At 43.5% G+C, this 21,568-nt stretch overlaps 2 protein-coding genes and 1 long non-coding RNA gene across 16 annotated transcripts in view; 2 read left to right on the top strand and 1 right to left on the bottom strand.

Annotated features, from left to right (window-relative positions):
* Positions 1 to 2,826, bottom strand: part of adgrg4a (adhesion G protein-coupled receptor G4a) — a 15,168-nt gene extending 12,342 nt beyond the window's left edge. The window contains exons 1-6 of one of the 2 annotated variants that reach the window (XM_060062970.1): positions 2,569 to 2,826; positions 2,372 to 2,448; positions 1,353 to 1,991; positions 561 to 658; positions 395 to 453; positions 80 to 134 (exon numbers count right to left, since the gene is read on the bottom strand). In XM_060062970.1, the coding sequence (XP_059918953.1) occupies positions 80 to 134; positions 395 to 453; positions 561 to 658; positions 1,353 to 1,991; positions 2,372 to 2,441 (921 nt within the window). In that variant the 5' untranslated portion in view covers positions 2,442 to 2,448; positions 2,569 to 2,826. The remainder of the gene's footprint in view (positions 1 to 79; positions 135 to 394; positions 454 to 560; positions 659 to 1,352; positions 1,992 to 2,371; positions 2,449 to 2,568) is intronic. The other variant, XM_060062971.1, reaches the window with a different exon arrangement.
* A 3,756-nt stretch (positions 2,827 to 6,582) lies between these two features.
* On the top strand, positions 6,583 to 7,783 carry LOC132466009 (uncharacterized). The gene is made up of 3 exons (XR_009527718.1): positions 6,583 to 6,995; positions 7,087 to 7,277; positions 7,645 to 7,783. It is a non-coding gene; the product is annotated as an uncharacterized LOC132466009 (long non-coding RNA).
* Positions 7,784 to 10,291: 2,508 nt separating this feature from the next.
* The window catches only part of map7d3 (MAP7 domain containing 3), a 32,130-nt gene continuing 20,853 nt past the window's right edge, over positions 10,292 to 21,568 (top strand). For 10 of the 13 annotated variants that reach the window (XM_060062978.1, XM_060062985.1, XM_060062984.1 and 7 more), the window contains exons 1-5: positions 10,292 to 10,450; positions 16,994 to 17,098; positions 17,537 to 17,617; positions 18,053 to 18,216; positions 21,366 to 21,477. In XM_060062978.1, coding sequence (XP_059918961.1) covers positions 10,405 to 10,450; positions 16,994 to 17,098; positions 17,537 to 17,617; positions 18,053 to 18,216; positions 21,366 to 21,477 — 508 coding nt within the window. In that variant the 5' untranslated portion in view covers positions 10,292 to 10,404. The remainder of the gene's footprint in view (positions 10,451 to 16,993; positions 17,099 to 17,536; positions 17,618 to 18,052; positions 18,217 to 21,365; positions 21,478 to 21,568) is intronic. The other 3 variants (XM_060062987.1, XM_060062986.1, XM_060062983.1) reach the window with 1 other exon arrangement.

The following is a 21,568-nucleotide window of genomic DNA, read 5'->3' as shown; positions in this document are numbered from 1 at the left end:
CCCTCCTTTATCATGTGTTGTGACATACTGCTGTCTTTTCCTTATGGAAACTCAAACGTGACTCTTCATTATGATTTACCTTAGGGAGTTGTATGTATAGAGCAGCAGGGTTATCGCCTGCAAGACAGCGCCGGCTGTATGGGAACACAAATAACAAGAGATTAGATCCGGTGACGTGCTCATCCCAGTTCACCTGTAATTTGTAGATAAGAACCACGACATCACAGACAAAGAACGTCCTCTTATTGGTCTGAAGCATAAAGGAGCACAAGCGCATGCATGTGCGATAACAAACAACCAAACTTAAAAGCGCTAGATAAAACCAAGTTTTTATCTCAAGAAATGTCTGCAGTTGACAACCCTTTTTTATGACCTTTGATTAGAGTTCAATTACCTTTGAGAGAGCACTGACACGTTCTGAACAGAAAAGTTCAGCGGGAAGATGCTTTCCATCTAATGAGAAAAATAATAATAATAAATAATTCAGAAGTAAAGTATGAGCCTATAACTGCAGGCCTTCATGGAAGCCATGTAGGCCCTACAGGGTAAGGTTTCCATACCCAGTGCCTTGTGATTGATTCCAGGCTGCTTTTGGTTGCATCAGAAGTGTTGGAGTGTTTGATATAAGCCCACATTTTAATTTCGTAGCTCGACCACTCTGAAAAAAAATGGTAGGAAAGAAAGTAAATGCTCAAACATCAAGTTGGCAATACTTTAGATGGATATCCACAACCATTGTTCCTGGAGAAATGAAACTTTGTTTACTTTACTCGGTCACATACAGTCTATCACAATGGGGCGGTGACATTTGAGTTCAACATCTTTCCCCTGTAGTTCCTCAATACAAAAATGACCTCATACCTTCCTTAACAGCAACCACTATAGTAAAGCAAAGTCAATACTCCTATTTTCATAAATCTTCGATTTGATTTAACAAAGCAATGGTAAAGGTGCTGATCGTTAGATTTAAGAACTATTATTTCACTGTAATTTGTTAGAAATGGCATAGCAATCTGTCAGCTATTACTCAATTAAATTCTCTGTGGGAATATCAGTATCTAGTTGACTGCGTCTGCCTCTGTATGAACCAATGTAGAGGTTAGACCGTTCCCACCCTACGGTATATCAGCACTTGACCTCCCTGAGTGGTGCAGAAACCACCCATGTTTGAAAGGCAAAACTTTCTCAATGCCTTCCTCAATTTTGTTGTTCAGTTTCAAAATCTTGCTCTCTTATGGTCTTTTTTCTGCTCTCTCTCTCTCTCTCTCTTTCCAACTCCTGAACGTTATCTACCTCAGCTTTCACACGGAGGACAACACGATGACACAATAAACCGGTAAACCGACGCTCACCACAATGCAGGCTGGTGTCCTCTTTGGGAGGACAGCTCGCGGGTGAACGGTGATTCCAGTGTCTGGCGTCCCAGCTCACCACGTCTCCCTCCACGCAGCCCAGCAGCATAATCTCCTCAGCTCGCCATTCTCTGGCCCACATCCTGAACAGGCCGATGCCCCCCATGAGGGTCTTCCCGTCCTCCCGCCACACCGTGCCATTCTGGTCCACCGAGTGAGGCCAGGCCAGGGTCAGGGTTCCGTTGGGGGCCAGCCGCCCAGACACGGGGGGGTCTACGGCCTGGTCCAGACGCCTCGTCCCGTTGACGTAGAGTCGAAGGTGCCGGCTCGCGGCTGACCAGGTCAAACACACAGACTGCCAGACTTTGGATGTCAGCGATTCGTTCAGGGGCCATCTGGCTCCAAACAGCACCGCCGTGATGTGTTGGTCGTCTCCTTCCAGTCCCAGCTCGACCGCCGGGTTCCCGGGGGCTTTGTAGGCGAAGGCGGTCCATTCGGTTATCACTGTGAGGCGTAGCAAGACACACACGCTCAGCTCCTCCAGCTCTGGCACAGACAGCCCTGGGTCCAGCTGCCACATGCACGGCTTGATCTGGAACTCAGCCTTCTTTCCCCACAGACTGGGGTTCCCGTGAATGTCTTGACACACACACACACACACACGCACACACACACACACACACACACACACACACACACACACACACACACACACACACACACACACACACACACACACACACACACACACACACACACACACACACACACACACACACACGCGCGCGCAGGAGTGAAGTAAATTATGTTAAATATTAGGCAAACAGTGGATAGTCTATCAGTGGACTGGAAACTGGGTCCAAAACTATAACTTTTTACGAAACCATAGGAAATAGTTTTGGACTCTCCTCATCATGATATCAGAAACAATGAATTTGAAACAATACTACAGAGTGAAATACTTTGAAAGTTGTGTTTTTGTAGTGTCAGATGTTATCAAGGTACTTTAAAAGGCATACTTGAACCCTGAAGATGCATAGAAGACTGCAACCACAGCCAAAGCATTATGATGGGTGGACTTCTGGCCATGACCAGTCTGGAATGCACATAACAAAATAACATTTGCCATAAACACGCAATAAGCCCGAGTTATTTATCCAACCAAGCTTCCTTAAGGAGTCAGTTCGGTTATACGATAAAATCCATATCTACTCACCAGTGTGTTTCCTCTAAATCAGATTTAATCTGTAAAAAAAAAAAATCTCTAGCAAGTGAGCAAGTCACTGTTAGAGGCTTGTTCTAAAAAAACATATGTCTCCTCCTCAGAGTCCGTTCCATTCTCCAGAAACAGACCATCGCACCCTCTCCTTTTGTACCATGAGTTACTCATTAATCACTGGTAATAAACGTAGCTGATATAGCCCATAATGGTTCAACTCTGCCTCCAGTCATATACATGCATCCTGTTTGCCAAGTTCCTATTTCTCATAATTTGATTTAGGGCAAATACCTAAAAAAGGAAGTATTGAGTTACTGTGGTGTTCACTTTTGTGCTTCCTTGTGATCTACACACATTGCTATAGATAAGCACACACATTTCCAATTTGTCTTCTCCACTGAAATACTTTGTATTTTTAATCTGAATCTTTGATTGCAGCTCCCGACTCTCTCTCATGTGTGAAAACGGCTATCTTTCCCTGATCAGGGTTAGGTCTTGGCTTAGGGAAAGTATGGGGACCTCTCTAGTTTCTTTACGCTCCATACCTGTGTATTTGTGTCCATATGAATTCTTATATATATAAGAAGGCACTCATTTTTCAAATCTTACTGATAACTGCTCAAACAAAGGTAATTTGCTTCTCTGGTGATAAATGACTAAAACTGTGCTGTTCCTTATTCTGTGGTTCTGTGCTGCTACTAAGAGGTTCTGAATAACCAACACATTTATCAACACTTTTATTTCTTATTCCTTATGATTTCTCTTTTTCTGTAGATACAGGTCATCAATGAGCAGGTAGGGGCTCTGAGTGATTTGGATGGATGTTTTGGAACAAGGTAAGATCAGACATTGGGACTGAAGGAAGATCGCCTTTTAAATTCCTTTGTAACGTTGCATGAAAGAAGAATCATTTTATCACGCTTCAATGTAGAGGATGAATCAGCCTTTAAAGAGGCCTTTCTAACCCCAAAGGCATATGATGGACACATCTGGATTATGACATCTGTGGAATATATCATACAGTAAATACAGGGTACTCTATCGTGACGTGATGGTCTGCAGCGTCCCGCCGTGTTTACGGGCTCCTTTGGCCTGTGTTTGGGTGAACGTCACCCTGCATGTGTGCGTCCATAGATATGGTTGTCGATGGGCCGGTCGGTCGGAGTGTAGCTGTGATCCAACACAGTTCCTCCAGCCTAACGGCACCTGTGCCCCCTGTCCTGCATGTGGTCCGGGACAACAGCTGTCAGAGGCATGGCACAGGGGTATAGCGTCTGCTTCTTTCCACTGAGATAGTTAGTTAGTTAGTAAGGAAGTTAGTTGTTAGTTAGTCAGTTATTAGTAAGTACATTTGTTAGTTAGTTGTTAGTCAGGTATTAGTTAGTAAGTTGTTAGTTAGTTAGTTCATAAGTGGTTTGCTGGTTAGTTAGTAACACTATTAGTTGATAATTAGTAACTTAGTTAGTTTGTCATTTATTAGTAGGCTAAGTTATAGTCATTAGTTAGTTTGCAAGTTAGCAAGTTAGTTTCTTTGTTTTTTTGTTAGTTTGTTCGTTTTTTTTATAGTTTCTTTGTTTGTTGCTTTACAGTTGATCTATGCACTACTCGAATTGATTCGTAGAAGACCTACCACCTACTTCATTTGACTATCTCTGTATCTACATAAGACCTTGCCACGACGACCATAGAAGTAACCTACATATTATGCCTGTCTGCTTACCTATACTCATCATGTCTTTTGCTATTCGTTCTTCTCTGGTGCCAGGAATGTGGTTTTGGAGATGGGGGCACGACGCTCTGTGTTGTGTGTGGGAGGGGATACTTCAGTGTGGCCTCCTATAATGTCTCGCTGCGACTAGTAGGACATGGACATCGAACGTCCAAGTGCTGTCACGTGATTCCACTTGCCACCTTATTTATCTCAACGAAATTTCAAATAGTATGCTAGATACATACAAATATATATAAAGGAAAATATACGAAAATGAAATGGCTAAAGTTAATGCAAAATTATGATGTAGTCGAGTACAAACATACAGTCTACTCTCATTGCAGTCTTTGGAAGTTAATTCTTACTGATATACTGTTATCTTCCACAGCATGACATAACACATCTCAGGAAGTGGTGGTGCTCCACTTTGTTGGAGAATCTCCATACTGAAGGGTATAGATCTTCTGAAGCAGATGTGCTGTGTATTCCAATATTAACACAACCGTAACAATGACCTACAAAAACTATTTGTGTGTGTGTGTGTGTGTGTGTGTGTGTGTGTGTGTGTGTGTGTGTGTGTGTGTGTGTGTGTGTGTGTGTGTGTGTGTGTGTGTGTGTGTGTGTGTGTGTGTGTGTTTGTGCAGTCATTGCAGACGGTTTGCTCATTTCACGGAGGAGGGCAGCGAGATGGCAAGAGGAACTACCACCTATCTTCGGTATCCCGAGGAAGCGCAAAGTTTCCGAAATGGAGGAGACATAATATTTTATCAGTTTCAGGGCGGAGAAACTGTGTTCCCAAGAGGCTTAGCTTACAGGAAGTTACAGCAATCTTGCAAAGTCTAAAGAGAGCAAAGGAAACTTCCCTGTTCTACTGTTCTTTCCTCATTTCATGACAGCTGCTATAAGAACAGCAAGTCACTTAAGAAATGAAATCGTTTTACTTAGCTTTGACTCTTGCAACAGGAGAATTCGTGGCTCTTTCTCCAAGAGTATAGTCGCTGAGCTCACATTTACCGAGAAGCAGCAGCACAGTGTTTGGGTTAGCCTCTCTAAGTTACCCGTGTAGAACGTTGCGTCAAATTAGTTCCGTAAAATCAGTAAAATCATAGTTATTTTATTTGGTCATCACGGGGGGCCACAGGGGGGGCCAGGGACATGTCTAAAGGGGCACTGGCCCCTGTAGGCCCCCGTGTAGAATCGCCATTGATGGCCCGTGTTGTAGCAATGTTCATGATAAAAGCACCCTGCAAATTTAATAGGCTGTGTTTGTACTCGGGGCATAACCGTCTAGGAAGAATGGTCCATATTGAACCTCACCATGATTGAGAGCATGGTGAATCTCCACAATCCAAACCAAAACTCCAGGCAGGTTGTCAGCCCGACATCTAACCCAGAGTGCCCTCCATTTAAATAAATAAATTAGAATCAGTTAGGTTATTATCTACTGCTTAATAAGGGAAAAAATGGTGATTTAGCTTATGGCGCACAAAAAAAAGCCCTTGCACAATAATATGAATTTCAAGAACTGGGTTTTGGCAGCATGCGAAAGATAATGTAATAATTGGAAAGCAAACAATTTCTGTTCCCTTTTTCTTCATTTGTCATGTGAAGGCGTTCCCCATTTTGTTATACTTTTCCATCATTGCCAGTACGTTTTTTTTTATCATATCAATATTAATAATATATATTAATATTAATATAAATAAATAAATAGAAATAGAAATGTCGACTCTCTCTAGCTTTCAATACAATCCTGTTATTTGTTAGTTTTAATCCGACTGTACATTACTTTGAAAGGATGAACCTCAGTTTTGTGATTTAGACCTCACTTGACCTCACTCCCAGAGGTCCACGGTTCAATGTTTTTTTTCACCACTGGGATGCTGACGGCGTTACCCGCCTACATTATTTTCCCTTGAGAACCCCTGTTGCAGACCAACTTCGGAAAACTGTAGTTCCACCGTAGAAACGCTAGAGGTCAGCAATACTCCCCGTCGCGCAATGACGTCGGTTGGGAAAAGTGTAGTCGAATTCATTTTAAACAGCGCTGTCTTTTCCTATGTTCGAAAGGAAGCACATTTTCATCCCTCTTTGACCCTATGACGTTTTCCACAAAGGTTAAGTAAAGGATAGGAGATTTAACTATTCGTAGAGGAATAGGGACACAGCTAAGGAGTCTCACCCATGGTCTCACCGCGTCCGCCATCTTGTCGTCACGTGACAGCACTTGGACGTTGGATGTCCATGTCCGACCTACAGGCTGCAGCGAGACCTTACGAGAGGCCGCGGGGATGGCCATCCATACAAGTTGTTTGCGTTTAAAACATCAAGACTCTAAAGCACAAGGTAACAGCCAGAGATAGATAAAGAGGATATACTGTGATATCATTTAGAAAATCTTTATTTGGAGGTTTTTGATTCTTATGTTGAGGTAAATAACTATTTCCCTTTAAAATAGCAGATATTGCAGTTAACGTCTCTGGAGGAAATTACAAGAAATATACAGTTACCAGTGAGTAGTCTAAAGATAGCCAAAACGCATTTTCTCTTAAACTGTGTGTTAAAATATTTTCATGAGTTTGATCAATTGTAAATTGTCAAGAGACACAATCCAGAACGGTTTCCATGGTTCTAGTTGGCTCGGCCACAGATGCTTCGACGTTCCTGATTATCCTCATGCTTTGAACATTCCTACTGGCAGTTGAGCGATTGAGTAAGTCACAAAAAAAACATATTCTCTGTGTTTATCATCTTATGGTTTGTACAATCGATTAAGGGACAGGCCACTATTTGTTTGTCTTCAGAAAAGGAGCCCAAATACTGTCTCGGGCCTGATGGCCTGCACTCTGGATCAGGTCTGGTGACGTTAAGTCCCCCAGACCTCGTCTGCTGTCTCTGCCGGCCCCTAACACCCTGCGGCCACACACCCACCACAGCTCCACACACAGCTGATGGCTCCTCTTCTTCCTCCTCTTCTTCCCCCAACTCCTCCCAGGTGTTTTGGCTCACACTAATTCGCTGTATGAACACCTTGACCTCAACCCCAGTCATCTGTAGTACACATGTACACACAAACTCTAATTGATTATTATTTAGGCTTTGTTGGGACACATACTACACAGTTTTTATTTACAATGGTTAATATTTACAATTGCAACACATTGTTATCATTATATTATACGTATTATACTATTACACCAATATGATATTATATTCATTATACTCATGCAGATTGTTAGAATATTATAATATTGCAATATAGGCCTATTGCTTGATATTATATGATTTGACATTATCCTCACTATTCTCACCATGTTTCATAAAACATTAATTAACCAACAATATGTTCTGTCCCTAACTAGCGAACTGATGCCATCGAGCAGGGATAACGAGGTCCCTCCTGCTTCTATTGTCATCAACGTGACCACTAATATCAAGCCCTCTGGACAGTCAGAGAACGCTCTGTGTGGAGAAACAGGACCAGACAGCAGATACTCCACACAGCAGGTCACGTCAATCGATCAGATCAATCTGCATTTAAACAGCACTTTCCATGCCAAACACTGCAACTGATCATGTATGCATAATTTCTGAGATAAAAGCCTTCTTTCAACATGAGAAACCTTAGGTGTTTAAAGTTGACATGATTAAAATGAAAAATTTCATGAACATAAGTAAACAGGGTTTTCTCTATGTCGACTCTTTTTACTTACTCTTTTTACGAAGTTGTGAAGTTAAGCACTCATCTCCTTAATCATAACGAAGCCAGCAGATATTTTAGCTAAGATTTCGGACTTCCTCCCATCTTAAATATTTGATTGATTTTTTAATTTGAATCTATTTTATAAACCTACATTTATTCCCTAATTTAGTTTTATTATCATACTCATAATACCTGCTTGATCATTGGAGTTAGAAATGTGCACAGTGCAGTTATAAGTTAGTTTCCTCTGTCGGAAGAGCATATTTGATCAGAAGTATCATGTCACTGTGGGACAGAGAGGTCCTTACGAGGCTGCTTCTTCCCTATCTAAATATTAGATGGAGCAACACCTGCAGACAATATGGGACACAGCTCAAGGTAAATCTGTCTTCATGCTTACATTCAGGACATGTAAACGAGTAACTAGTTACACCCTTTGGATTCAAGATCATATCTCAGCTGACAACAGATGGAAAAGGGCAATGGCTGATTTAGCCAGACCCCAGTTCACAGGTGACGTTATTAAAAGTGTAAAAAACGATCACACAACTCATGAAACAATAAACCTTGGCTGAGAGGGCCTTTCCATCTTGATATATGTTTGGGGCAGCTTTCCCCAAATATATCCCTCACAACCCACCATTAAATTTCACCTTTTTATCAACACTTCCAATGTTTCACTGTTAAAGTCATTATTCATATTTTATGGGACTTTATATTAATTCAAATTAGTTTAACTATAAATGTTATATTATTATTTTGTCTTTGAATCCTTTAAAAAGTGCTACACGAATGTAGGCCTAATTTTACTCTTGTCGGTGAATGGGTTTGTTAAAGAAATCAACTCTCAAACCGACTCTTCCCATTGGTCGTGTTGTGTGTGCTGCTCTTCTATAGGTCAGAGCATCGACTTGCTGGACTACGACGCAATCCAGGACATGTCCCTGCTGCTGGGCTCCGCAGACCATCGGGGCAGTGCCTTGCGGAGGTTCGCTTGTTTCCTTGGAGTCCCCCCTCAAATCCTGGCCCACCTCCATAGCTTCCCAGACCTTTTCCATTACCTCCGTGCCTCCACCTATATACTGATGCCCCAACTGGCTCAGGCTGCAGCACTCCTACCCTGCCCAGGGGTCGTTGCTAGGATACACCAGGCCGTAATGAATAAGTGAATAGTGCAACAACCACAATAGTTTACAGAAGAAAGAGTTGTTATTCATTCATTCATTCATTGAATGTTGTATTAATTAAATGATTTGTTTAGCATTTAAATGGTTTAAAGTAAAAAAAAATGGATGCATCTTTTAAGTTTAAATAGTATAAATAAAAACAATTTGTCTTTACCGTTGAAAGCTATGCAAATATAATGTTCAATAGTAAAGGTTTATGTCGCTTTTTATGGACTGCGTACAGCAAAAAGGGAATTGACCACCATAAAGCTGACCACTTTATCACCCCATGTCTATGAATTTTATATTATCAGGGGTCATATGCTTCCCCCATTCAAATTCCATTGAAATATTGATTATTGCATTAGGTAAGCATTAAATAAGACACTGGGAAATTCTGTGAAATTGAGGCCATTGTGCAACCAAACCCCCTCGTGTGATGTTACTTCTTCCTGTTTACCATGTAAAATAAATGAGGCCCTCTGGCTAAAGCATGTGAGGCAGTCTTGAACAGACGATGTTGTGTTCAGGAAAGGCGACAGAACATAGAGGTCTGGGAAAAAAGACCCTCCGTGCTGCTGAAACATCACATATCAATATATTTTGCCCTGATCATTCCCAGTTCGCCTCAACAGATTCTTCGACAACATCGACACGGTGAGCAACTCAAATTTTCAGAACAGGGACCCATACTTGGACTATAACCCCAAAAGGTAACATTCTACCAGATGTATTGATGCATTTTGTAGGAGTTTTCTTTCTTTCCACTGCACGGTTATAAGTCACAAGTTGCGAGCAATTTGGTCGGTAGGTTTTAAAAGTAATTATATTGTTTTGCGGTGTACATTTTTGTATGTCCCTAATATATGTATGTTTTTCCATATGGTATTCCACAGTTAATGGAACTTTCAAATGTAATTGACTTCTAATAAAATGGGATATATGAGAGAATATTATTTGTATGTTAAAATACAATGACATTAACTGCAACGATGAGAAATATGTGTATCCTTCTATTTACTATCAAGTATGGCAATTTTATATTATCATCTGATGCCGTTTTTCACCCAACACCCATTAGGCCCTACACAATATTATGAGCAATTCACATTATAGCCTGCATCGAGCCTCGGATACGCTAGGAGGCGCTATTGGTCCGAATTGCATGGTCCACGTCCCCGTGCCCTACCGGCGGCTATGTGTTGCGCGCCTCGGCTTCAGAAAAAGAGAGAGAGAAGGGAAACTTCACAGAAATGGCGGAGAGTGCGACGTCTCTCAAAGGCTTGCGAGCCCAAATGGGTAAGAAACACGTCGGCCGTCTGGATGATGAATGCATCGATCGCTCCTTACCCTGGTGTATTAGTGTGTGGTGTTTTGTCGGCGACTGCCGCTTCTCGCTTGTTTATGTGTTGGTGTTTCCTCACGCGGTTAGCATACTTGGCTAGCTTGCTGCCCGGCTATTTGCTGACAATGGATATGCTTGGAAGTCTGCAACTAGTTTCCCCTTGTCTATCTGGTCAGCGATCATGCGACTTATTTGTCCCCAGTGAAATGCATACTCTTGCACCGGCGTTTGTAGTGAAACGAATGAAATATCAACGTATCCTAAACTTTTTTTGTGCCTGAAGTGGCTTGTTTAGGAGCTCGGTGGGCTGCTACAGTTGTATTTTTATTCCTACCAAACCAGGGATTTACATATGACTGCTTAGTGATAGGTCTGTTTTGTGGCGCGATTAGTGAACAGGATGTATGCACTTATTGGGTAGTTAGCAACGTCGACGACCCGCTTTTGGAGAGCCCTGGACGTATGCACATAAAGTTGATGATGATGACAAATTATTGGCTGATCAATGAAACTACTCGGACCCTCTGGTGATCTTCCCTGGTTGACCACAATGAGGTTTCCCCTCACTATGTTGACCCATCCTTTGTGATGGGTCACGTACAAAGAACTCCTGTCAAACACCATCTCAATAATGTACAGCTTCGCTCCCCACCCAAGTATTGTTTTTAGTTGTTTTCGTCATTACTGTCCTATTCGCTTGATTGCTGCTCCGGCCAATTTACCGTTAATTTCATTTAACCGCGAATCAGGTTTGCAGACAGTTTATTGCCGCAGCGCAGTGGAGAAAAGTAAACCGTTCGACTTCCTGAACCGGTCCTGGGTCTCCTCTATGTTGTTTTTTAGGCCACCGTTGTCATGAGTTAACGGTATCGTTAAGCTTTTTTTTGTTGACATATGCCATTGCCCTCTCCCTCTCGGCAGTGAAGCCATACAACAATCTCTGACCTGGTTTGTTGAGTTCTAGACGTTGTGTCATTAAAGGAAACCGCCATTATATGACATGTCTGTAAAAGGTGAAGGGTAATCGGCTATCAGCTGGGATGTGTCAAGTTGTCGCAATATAAATATATTTATATATAGCGATCAGAAAAGTCCAATAATCAATAGATTTATTGTGTGATTTTCCACATTGTGAATTTGTAATTAATTTAATTAACCGAATTTAGCGGTAGCAGACCAATGTATTTGGTAAGCTCTTCGTTCATTTTTTAGATGGCCCCAGTCGTTCTTAGCGCAGATGTTTACTGTGTGTCTGTATCAGAGTTTGAATGCCTACTTTGTTTTCACTCAAGCTTCAGTCGGGGCTCACTGGTTGTTTCGAGGGTGTTTTAGGGAGTTCTCTGCATACTCGAATCGTTTGTGGACTGGCTCCATTTTTGGTGGTTGTTCTAAGCTAAAACGTGGCCAAAATTCGCTTCTCACTTCATCCTGTATGATTTGTGCATTCTTTCAGTTGACAGACATGTCTTTTGATTAATGCAGCTCTGTGAAAAAAATAATATATGTCGGATGATTGTTGAAGGAAAAAACGGTTGAGTGACTTCGAGTTGTCTGAGTCAAGTTATGAATGAGTGTGTTGGTCTCTGTTGTATGACAAGCCCCCTCTTCAGAGGTTTCCTTCCACGACTTTGTGTCATGGCACAGTATACGGGTCATGAATAAATGAACATTGCCAGGGAGCCGACCTGTGCATAAGTGTGTCACCTCTACAAGTATGTGAACCAGGAGGCCATGCACCATCTAATTATGATGGAACATCAGACAACTTGGAGACCCGCCGCAAGGCTACCGCCCTCTTTTTTTTTTCTACTCTTTGGCTCGACCGAAGGCTCCTACAGAATGTAAAACATGAGAAATATTTCTGAACCGGGTTAAGTTTGACCAAAGGCGGAAACAGACCAGCCTTGATTTTCTTGGCGTAATTTCTAAACATTATATTATGAACTCTCAACAGAACCAAAGCCTCACCTGTTCTTACCATGGTTTGATTGTGTTGTGCGCATACGCATAGTCTAGTTATTTTGTATAATGTTATTCGTTGGAAATGGCAGTCCACAGGTCAGGCAAGATGTATTTGGAAGCGCACCACTGAAACACAAACATTTTAATATTTGAATGGGAAATATTTGAATTTGCATATCCATAGCCTTTGCTTTTGTTTTGTGTTAACCTCAATTTACAATGCTATTCACATTCTTTTTATTTTTTGTTTTTAATAGACTCCGTTCCCAATTTATGTTTTCGAAACAAAACAAACACTTGAATGAATGCATACAATCCCCTTTTACAAGATGTATTTTGGATAGAGGCCTTTTTAAAAGTTAGACCCAGATGAAGCATCCTGCTGAAGTCCAGTCAGGGAACGCTGTGGTACCGAATAGAGGATGGGACAATCATTATCTCGCTCGATCCAGAAATAGCTGGCTTACCTTAACATGACGAAGCCCTAAGTAATCCCAGAGGTGTATGTGTGTTACCTCTGTAACACCAGGGTCTGTATATTATTTTATAAAGTTTACACTGCCATAGCATTAACATGGTATAGCATGGTAAGGCTTATTGCATGGGTAAGTGTTAAACACGGATCTGCCCTTAACTGGTATGTTGGCAGTCGACCCGAACGGGTCTTGGGCCTGCTGGGCCGTTTCCTGTTTAGTCATGTCCAGCTTGTGGAGGGATGCCGTCGGGAGCCCCGTGGTGAGGGACGGGACTTAACTGGGCTCATAACAACCCTACTGCCTGCCTGACCTATCCAGTTGCCCCACAAGTGGAGCTGATTGGCGCTGGGCTCCATCTCATGTTGTCCAGGCCTTGTTGTATCATAGTTTTTATTAGCGTGTGTGCTAGAGTAGATGCAAAAGCATGATCAGTGGATACAGCGTTTGCCGCAACTGCTGGTGGTTTTGCCATCTCTCCAAAGCTATAATTACAAAATTTTTCCAAATCAAGCCCTCGGTTCTCAGTATCCTACTAACGAGCATCAGCAAGTGTATGCTAATCAATGCTTATCTCCATAGTGATGGGGAGATGAAAGGCAGGCGTCTTCTCATTGGTTCCGTGCCCTGTGTCTACCAGGACCAATTTGGGCTCTCATGAGGCCAATGGAGAAATAAACAGAAACGATGCTCTGTGAATGTGCGTGGGTGACGTGTATGTTTCTGTGCGTGTGTCAATAGATAGTACTTTATATTTTCAATCAGCCTCAATGGCACGTGCTCTTGTTTGACTTCCAGGGCCCTGTGTCAGGTCACTGCTCCTGGCTCTTAAGCTGGGAAGCAGGCTAAGCCGTATACATTGCAGCGCAAAGCCGGTCTAAAGTTTGGTGCTGCGGCTGTGCGCGTGCCTGAGATTAGCGTCTTAATGTTAGAAAGACTTTTTCTTCCTGTTTCCTTTTAACACTGCAGTGCTGCTGCTGACCGACTCAGACATTTTTTCTCCCGCCCTGTGCTTTCCGGTATATTCTCAGTTGTGTGATCACATGACCAAGCTGATTCGGATCCTTCACGGTGTCACGTTTCTGATGGGACGTCCTGTGGCTGAGATGTGGCCAGCTGTGATCCTTGGTTTTTTCTAACTTGCGATAGAAGATACAAATGTATTGTAAAGGTAACTCATCTGCTGTGCATCTGATAACCTTGTTATTTGCCTACTATGGAGACTTTATTTGCATACTATGGAGACTTTATTTGGATCGACAGAAAGTTTCCTATTTTAACAGAAATCCAGCTGCTTGCAACATCATGGCAGTGCTGGGAGCATTCATCTCAAGACACAGAGGCTGCTCTTATTTCATCGAAAAAAAGTTTTCCGATATGTTTGACTAGAACTACTTTGTTCAACACAAATTGATCACTTTTAGTTGTGAACAGCTGCAGTGCTTCAATACGGGACTAATTGTATTCTATGTAAATTAGCCATATCCTTATGGTATGATCAGCAGGCGATCACCCGTGGACATTCAATTCCGATGGTCGTCTAACACACATGTATACCTTTTTATTTATCTCCACCCTCCCGTGGGATTGACTGTAGTGTAGCGTGAGAGCAAAAGTGAGCTGACCTAGTGCACTTCCTCTGGGGATAAGCCGCAGACCCGTCCCCTCTGTAATCCACTTTGACCCTTTGGAAACAACTGTGTTCTGCTCTTATGCCAGTCTCTGGGCTTTTGGGAAGGGCAAGTCTCGTCAGCGCATTGTCCTTTTTTGAGGATTCTTTTATCAGGACATGAAACGGGATACCTGGCCCAGGTCGGGTTCAGCGATGCTTGATAAGCAACGGCAGTTAAGATTACATTTGGGGAAACGGCTTACGTCCAGGGCTTGGAAATAGGCTGTATCCCATTTTAACATATGGTGTTGCTCTTCTAAATGACACTGATCAAATTTATATTGTCTTTCTTTTTAATGGAGACAGATTTGTTTCATTGGTTGTGGCGGTTGTGTATGTGTGTGTGAATACAAGACAATTGTTATCTCTCAACTTGTGTTTGTATAGTGTCTCCCTTCTGAACTCCACGTCAATGTACATGTTTGTCAATGTTATTCCAACCATCAACTTTTAACCCCGGCTCCATATATTCCCATATATCCGATCGGTAGCCTCCTCCTCTGGGTACACATTGCAGCCACCATCACGCCCAGCAGTCGCATGACAAACAAAAGGCACGCAGGCTCTATTTGATAGCCAAATGAGTGCACAAAGCCTTTACCGCTCAATTTGTCCAGGTCACCTTGTGTTACGAGAAGCCACCGTCTCCCTCCGGGGTGGGGGAGGGAGTGGACCAAACGGGCCCTTTATCCTCTCCTCGTTTGGCTGAATGAGGAATACGATGGCCGACGGCCTCCCTGTTGGTCGAAATAGCCCTGATCCTCCCTTGTGACATGCTTACTTCACTGTGACTCGGCCAGTGGTATTATTTAGCCTACTTCAAAAATAACTCCCCCAAACCTATTGATGGCTCTGGTTGGATGCTTGGGCCGAGTGTTGAATGTTGATGCCTTAATGTGATTAAAAGTCAACTTAATTATGTTATTTACTGATTTCCCTCGAGGCATTGAAGCCTAATTTGCTGAAAGCTGTAATTATATTACCCACAAATCAACTGTGATAATTGGGGCCTTTTGGGATTTTATAGTGTTTTGATTCTAATAAATGAAATAGTGCTAACGGCTAATTTCCTGATTACATGTTAACGTTTTAAATATCAGCCATTCTTCCATTTTTCTTGGCTTCAGACGTAAAACAGCAGAGTGAATTGATAAATAATGCATTTGTTGAACGGAATTAAAGGAGAATTCTAGGCCAACCCTGAAGCTCCAGTGTTCATCAATAATGTGAGTATCACATGAATGGTTACCTCTCTTCCTGTGTCAGCAACTCTGGCACGGTGGAGGACTTGCACACACACAGACACACACATACAAGGGCATGGAGACAGAGGGACCCAGAGGGAGGAAAGTCTAGCCACGAGGGCGCTAGGCTACAACCAGGGCTAATAAAGCCTCATCATCCCCCCACTTCCTTCCCTCTATTGGTCCATTAACTCTGCTGTTGCCCTCGTCTCAGTTTTGGCCCCGCTCAGGAAAACTGGCTATTTATGCCTGTTGTTGTGAACCCTGGACACACAGAATGCTGGCCAGAATCCGGCGAAGAGCAGGTTCCACTAATCACCCAGCCGACATGCAGCCTGCAAATGTAGGCGATTACATGCTCTGTACTCGGGATTACAATCAGTGTGGGCTATTATGCTCGGGGGTGCCCCTCTGTGTTGGGTCTGGCCTCTGTCTGGCTTGCTGTGTAATGCAAACACTGATCAGCCATGTCGAAACCCCCCACCCCACGCGCCCCATGCTCGGGGCAGACATCTGAACTGGAAAATAATCAAAGCAAGAACGAATAATGACCAATGAGAGCTAGTTTAAAAACGATTCAGTCCAACCAACCTTTTTTTTGTTTACATTTGAGATCTTGCTCGAATGAACTACAACCACAAGGGGACAGTTTGATTTTATATCTCACTTCGGCAAAGTCATGCGATGCCGCACACTTTGGTCCCCATCAAGCCGTTGCTACCAAGCAGCACTGTACTGCTCCAGATCAGGACGAGACGTTGGCAGGGCCGCCCCCCACGCGGCTGCCCCCTCTCTGCCGATGTCCCTGCAGCCTATCACATACCGTGTGTGTGTGTGTGTGTGTGTGTGTGTGTGTGTGTAGCCACTGGTCCCACTGTGTGCAGGGACGGTGTAGGGGTTGGGAGGGCGGGTGTTCACTTTTGGCAGACTGAATAGCAGGATTGTTCTGTAGATTCAAATCCGCCTGGATCGCTCCGACACTTGCATTCCTATGCAGGGAAGACCGCACTTCGAAATCGTGTTTCCAGAAAGCGCCCGGCCCGCCGTTCATTGGCTCGGGTTCACCAATGTTGTTGACATGTCGGGCCAGGCTGGGCCGAGGCGTGTGACTGACATTACTGTGTGTGTGTGTGTGTTTGTGTTCAGCTGCCGCTGCCCAGGCCCAGGCAGAAGAGCGCCGCAGCCTGTCTGGGAACAGCCCAGGGCCGACACCACCCAGCACCACCGCTAAACCTCAGGGGCCCAAGCCAGGTAATGGACACCGACGACGGTCCGCTGGAGACGTGCTAACCTGGTGACTCAAAACAGGGGGACGAACTGACCCCTGCCACCAGTTTGAACCAGTTATCACCGCTGTGTAGTTGTACTGATTAAACGCTCTCCTGGCATCAGCCCCACTAGCTGCTCTTCATTGCTGTAGCCAGTGCAGTCCTCAAAGTGCATTATCCTCGTTTATCATATTCCTAATTCCCTCATGACACTGCACACACACATTGCAATGCCTTCACCGTCCGGCATGGAGGATCGTGTGTGTGTGTGTGTGTGTGTGTGTGTGTGTGTGTGTGTGTGTGTGTGTGTGTGTGTGTGTGTGTGTGTGTGTGTGTGTGTGTGTGTGTGTGTGTGTGTGTGTGTGTGTGTGTGTGTGTGTGTGTGTGTGTGTCTTGACGCTATCAATGTGTGTGCTCTCAGTCATCGACGGCGCCGTAATCAGGATAGACGAGAAACTACGAGTAGCAAAGGAGAGACGGGAGGAGGCGGATCGACAACAAGGTAGGATGCCGAGAGGGGCGGAGCTACAAAACCGCAATGGATAGACACTGACCGATCAAAGCCATTAGCCTTCGATTTGTGTTTTAGATGCTGAGTGTGTTGCTCTTCAGTCACACGAGCTATTAAACACATTGGGTAATGAAGCAGTCGTCAAGAAAAGACTGCTTTGAGACTTGATATTGTCTGGGATTTAACTCTTCGCCACATCATGCAAGGATTTCTAAACATTTTGTGAACTCTTCATTCAAGCACTCATTTAATTGCGTAGACATTGTCGGGCATGTTGACACAAGCCATATAAAGCCATATGTTCAATTTAAATTGTATTTGTATAGCCCTTAATCAGCCTTACAGTCTCAAAGGGCTTAACAGGCCAAAAACTCCCTTCAACTCATACTGGACGTTCTTATCTCCTCCTCTGTTCCCCCCCATCAGCACTGCGAGATAACCAGATAGTGGAGCGGGAGCGCAAGGCCAAGCTGCAGGTGGAGCGACAGATGGAGGAGCGCCAGAAGAAGCTTGACGAGCAGCGCAGGAAGGAGGAGCAGAAGCGCTCCGCCGTGGAGGAGAAAAGGAAGCTGAAAGCGGAGGAGGAGAAGGTAGCTGGCTGCCCGACCCCGGGGACCAACCCTAAGACATAGACCCGGGGCCTTACAACCCCGGGATTTAACCCGGGTCCCCTACACACTCCAAACATGACCATTGGCCGCTACATACCTGGGACATTACGAGGCGCGTGCACACCCCATGACATAACCCTTGGCCCCTACACACCCAAAGACATAACCCTGGGCCCCTACACACTCAAGAAATAACAGTGGGCCCCTACATACTTGGACAGGGTTTCCGCAGGGTTGTTAAAGGTAGTAAATGAAATCAGCCCAAATGAAGGCCATTAATAGGTAATACACGTCATCTGACGAGCTATTACATTTCCAACAAGGCCTATGAGTTTTTCAATTTGTGTAATTTACGTGCAGGCCTATCTCCTAAAATTACTAAAACTTGCGTGGATTTATTTTTATGTTGCGAGTAGGACCTGAGCGATATCAATGATGTCACGTGGTGCGTGCGCTGAAACAAACTGGTTATACCCGGCTGGCTTGCTGCCAAACCACTTCGCGAGTTCGCTTCTGTTAGTTCAGTCCTTTGAAAGACAACAATGGAGAAATGCACATTTTCGGACATCTGGCTGAGGAATCTATGTTTAAAAAATGATCGCAAAAAGAACATTTGTTTGACCAGTTGCCATGGTTATATCAGTGTGGTTAATTTGCAGTTTGGGTGTTGATTAGCGACGTTGTCCGCTTACTGTTACATTAAACTGTAATCAGAAAATGCGGTTATATGCTATAGACCCTATAGTATCTGTGGTATAAAGACTGGGACGAATTTCGAATTATAAATATGTACACTTTATGTTGAAAGTATATAGACCGTCGCGATTCCCATTGAAACTAATGGCGCGGTGATTATTCTTCAAAACGAGAGCTGGTAAATTGTAGAAAATGTATTAAACTGTAGTCAGACAACGCGGTTATATATTATAGACCCTAGAGAGTATCTGTGGTATAAAGGCTGCGACGAATTTCGAATTATAAATATGTACAGTCCATAACGTTAGCTCTCTGGCTTAAAGCTCAGCTGACTAAAATACCTCCCATTGCCACGTCGTAGCTAAGGTCCGTCCTATTTATGTGAAAAACTTGAGATTTGGATTGTAAAACGCATGAAAATATAAATGAATGATCTTAATTTCTTTTCTTTGGCAAGTGACCATAGTATAAGCGGGATAATGCCCTTCGAGGTGTCAAAAACATGTTTAATCGATCGTAATTAAAGGGGACTACTTTTTGAGGGAGATGAACTCAAACACGAATAAAACATAATTAATTTTGAATTGTTTTATGTTGGCAAGCAAGAAGTAGAATAAATGGGATAATCAGTCTTATTAAAACGGTTTGTGCAACCAACCGCACAACAAGACATGATTGTGGCTCTTGTCGCTCTCGTCTCTTTCTGCATATGACATGCTCGTAGAGCGGGCAGTGACTTAGACTGATATCCCTCTATAGAAAGTACACTGGTGTGAATTTGCGCTACGGTATGGATTTTGATGTTGCAGTGTGACCGGTAGACAGCCGTGTTTACATGGACACTTCTGATCCGATTAGAAGTGGAAGAACAGCTCAATCGGAATAAAAAATTATCACATACACGGCTCAACTCTGATCGGAATATAATTCCATGCGGAATAGAAGAGGTGCAGTCCGCTATAATCGACATGTATACACTTATTCCGATTGGTTTAGGGTGGGTGCGGCTACTTTTTAACTTGGAGAGATGGCATCACCAGCTGCAGCATTTCGCAATTGGTCAGTCTGTACTTTTATGCATACCGAACTTGACCGCTGTCAAGGAAAGTGAATTTTTTGCCTGATTCACGTCTTTCTTACCATTACGTAAGTAGTCCGGTAACTTATCAACCCCAGCGCGTCCTGTTTCTAAGCGACGTCAACGTCTTTTGCAGACTATTTCTCTGCTGTTTTGGCAAGGAGCCGTGTAATAATGTATAGAACGTCGCCGGTCATTATCGAAAATAATACCCTTCAGGGTGAAGCAAGACACCTACGCTTCACATCGCGGCCCGGTTCGCCCTGTCGGGTCTTATTTACACCATAATGACCGGCGTTCTGTACTACAACTTTATCCCTTACATATATCATATAAGTTCAGACCAACATAACGGTTGTGCGCAAGAGACATATGAACAAAGCTTACCACTTTTGTAAATGCCATAGGCCTATATGCAGTACATTAGGAAGTGCATGATTAATCACATCTTGATTAATCCAACTCCTATGGTCTCTCTCTTGAAGTCGTGCTGGTATTAAAAGATATGGTGAAGGTATTAAAAGGTAGTAAATTAAACTTAAGAATTTCTGTATAAACCCTGTTGGAACATAAACCTGTACCCCAACATTACCTTTGCCCCTACACACCCGGCACATAACCCTGGGTCCCTAAACCAGTGGGGCTTAATCCCCGGCCCCTACATGTCCCCGGGACTTAACCTTTGGCCCCTGGAGCATCTCAGTTTATTCTCAATCAGATCCAAAATTATTGCACCAGGTAAAAACATTACGACCGCTTTTCTTTGATTTAGTGTATTTTGTTGCTGTTAAACTTAGTTTAACTACAAAATAGTTTATATTGAAATGAAATTAAGCAAAAAATATCTATATTGCACAGCGCTGCAGCATCTTGATGGAGGTTTCATGTTTCTTTGTGTATTGATTCAGTCCTCTATGTTTCTGAGCAGGCGCATTTCTAAACCTAAACTTTACAATCCAGCAGTTTTTTAAGAAAGACGTACGAAATGCCTATCTCCCTGCAAAAAAAAAAGGATGCAATCCTCAACAGAATCTAAGTTGGCCTCATTGATTTTGATGTCAGTGGAAAAGATCCAACACAGAATCTGACCCGACATAGTTGTGTCTGCCCTCGCAGCATTTTAACGGTTTATGTTGTCTAACTTTAAAACTATAAGTGCCCGAGCGGCAGATGAATGGCCTTCACTTATCCATTGCAAATGGATAGAGGATTTACTTTGGGAGCTGTGTAGTGCTGTGCTGGGGGAAACTCTCAGTACCCCTGTCCCATTTTGTGTGTGTGTCTCTGTTTCTCTGTCTCCACTTGTCTCTCATTCTCTCCCTTTCCGTTCCCCCCCCCCCCCCTCTCGCCTCAGGAGCACTACGAGGCGGTGATGCGGCGGACCCTGGAGCGCAGCCAACGGGTGGAGCAGCGTCAGAAGCGATGGTCTTGGGGAGGTCTGTCCACAGACTCGGACGGACGAGCGGGTAAGATGCATCCCTTCCTCCCGACCACGTTTTGTCGTGCTCCTCATTCTGTCTCTCACACTTTGCCACTGTTCTCATGTTCCTCAGCTGC

The sequence above is a fragment of the Gadus macrocephalus genome, chromosome 10 (assembly GCF_031168955.1).
Source record: "Gadus macrocephalus chromosome 10, ASM3116895v1".
In the NCBI taxonomy this organism is placed as follows: Eukaryota; Metazoa; Chordata; class Actinopteri; order Gadiformes; family Gadidae; genus Gadus; species Gadus macrocephalus.
This window is presented reverse-complemented; position numbering and strand designations above follow the sequence as displayed.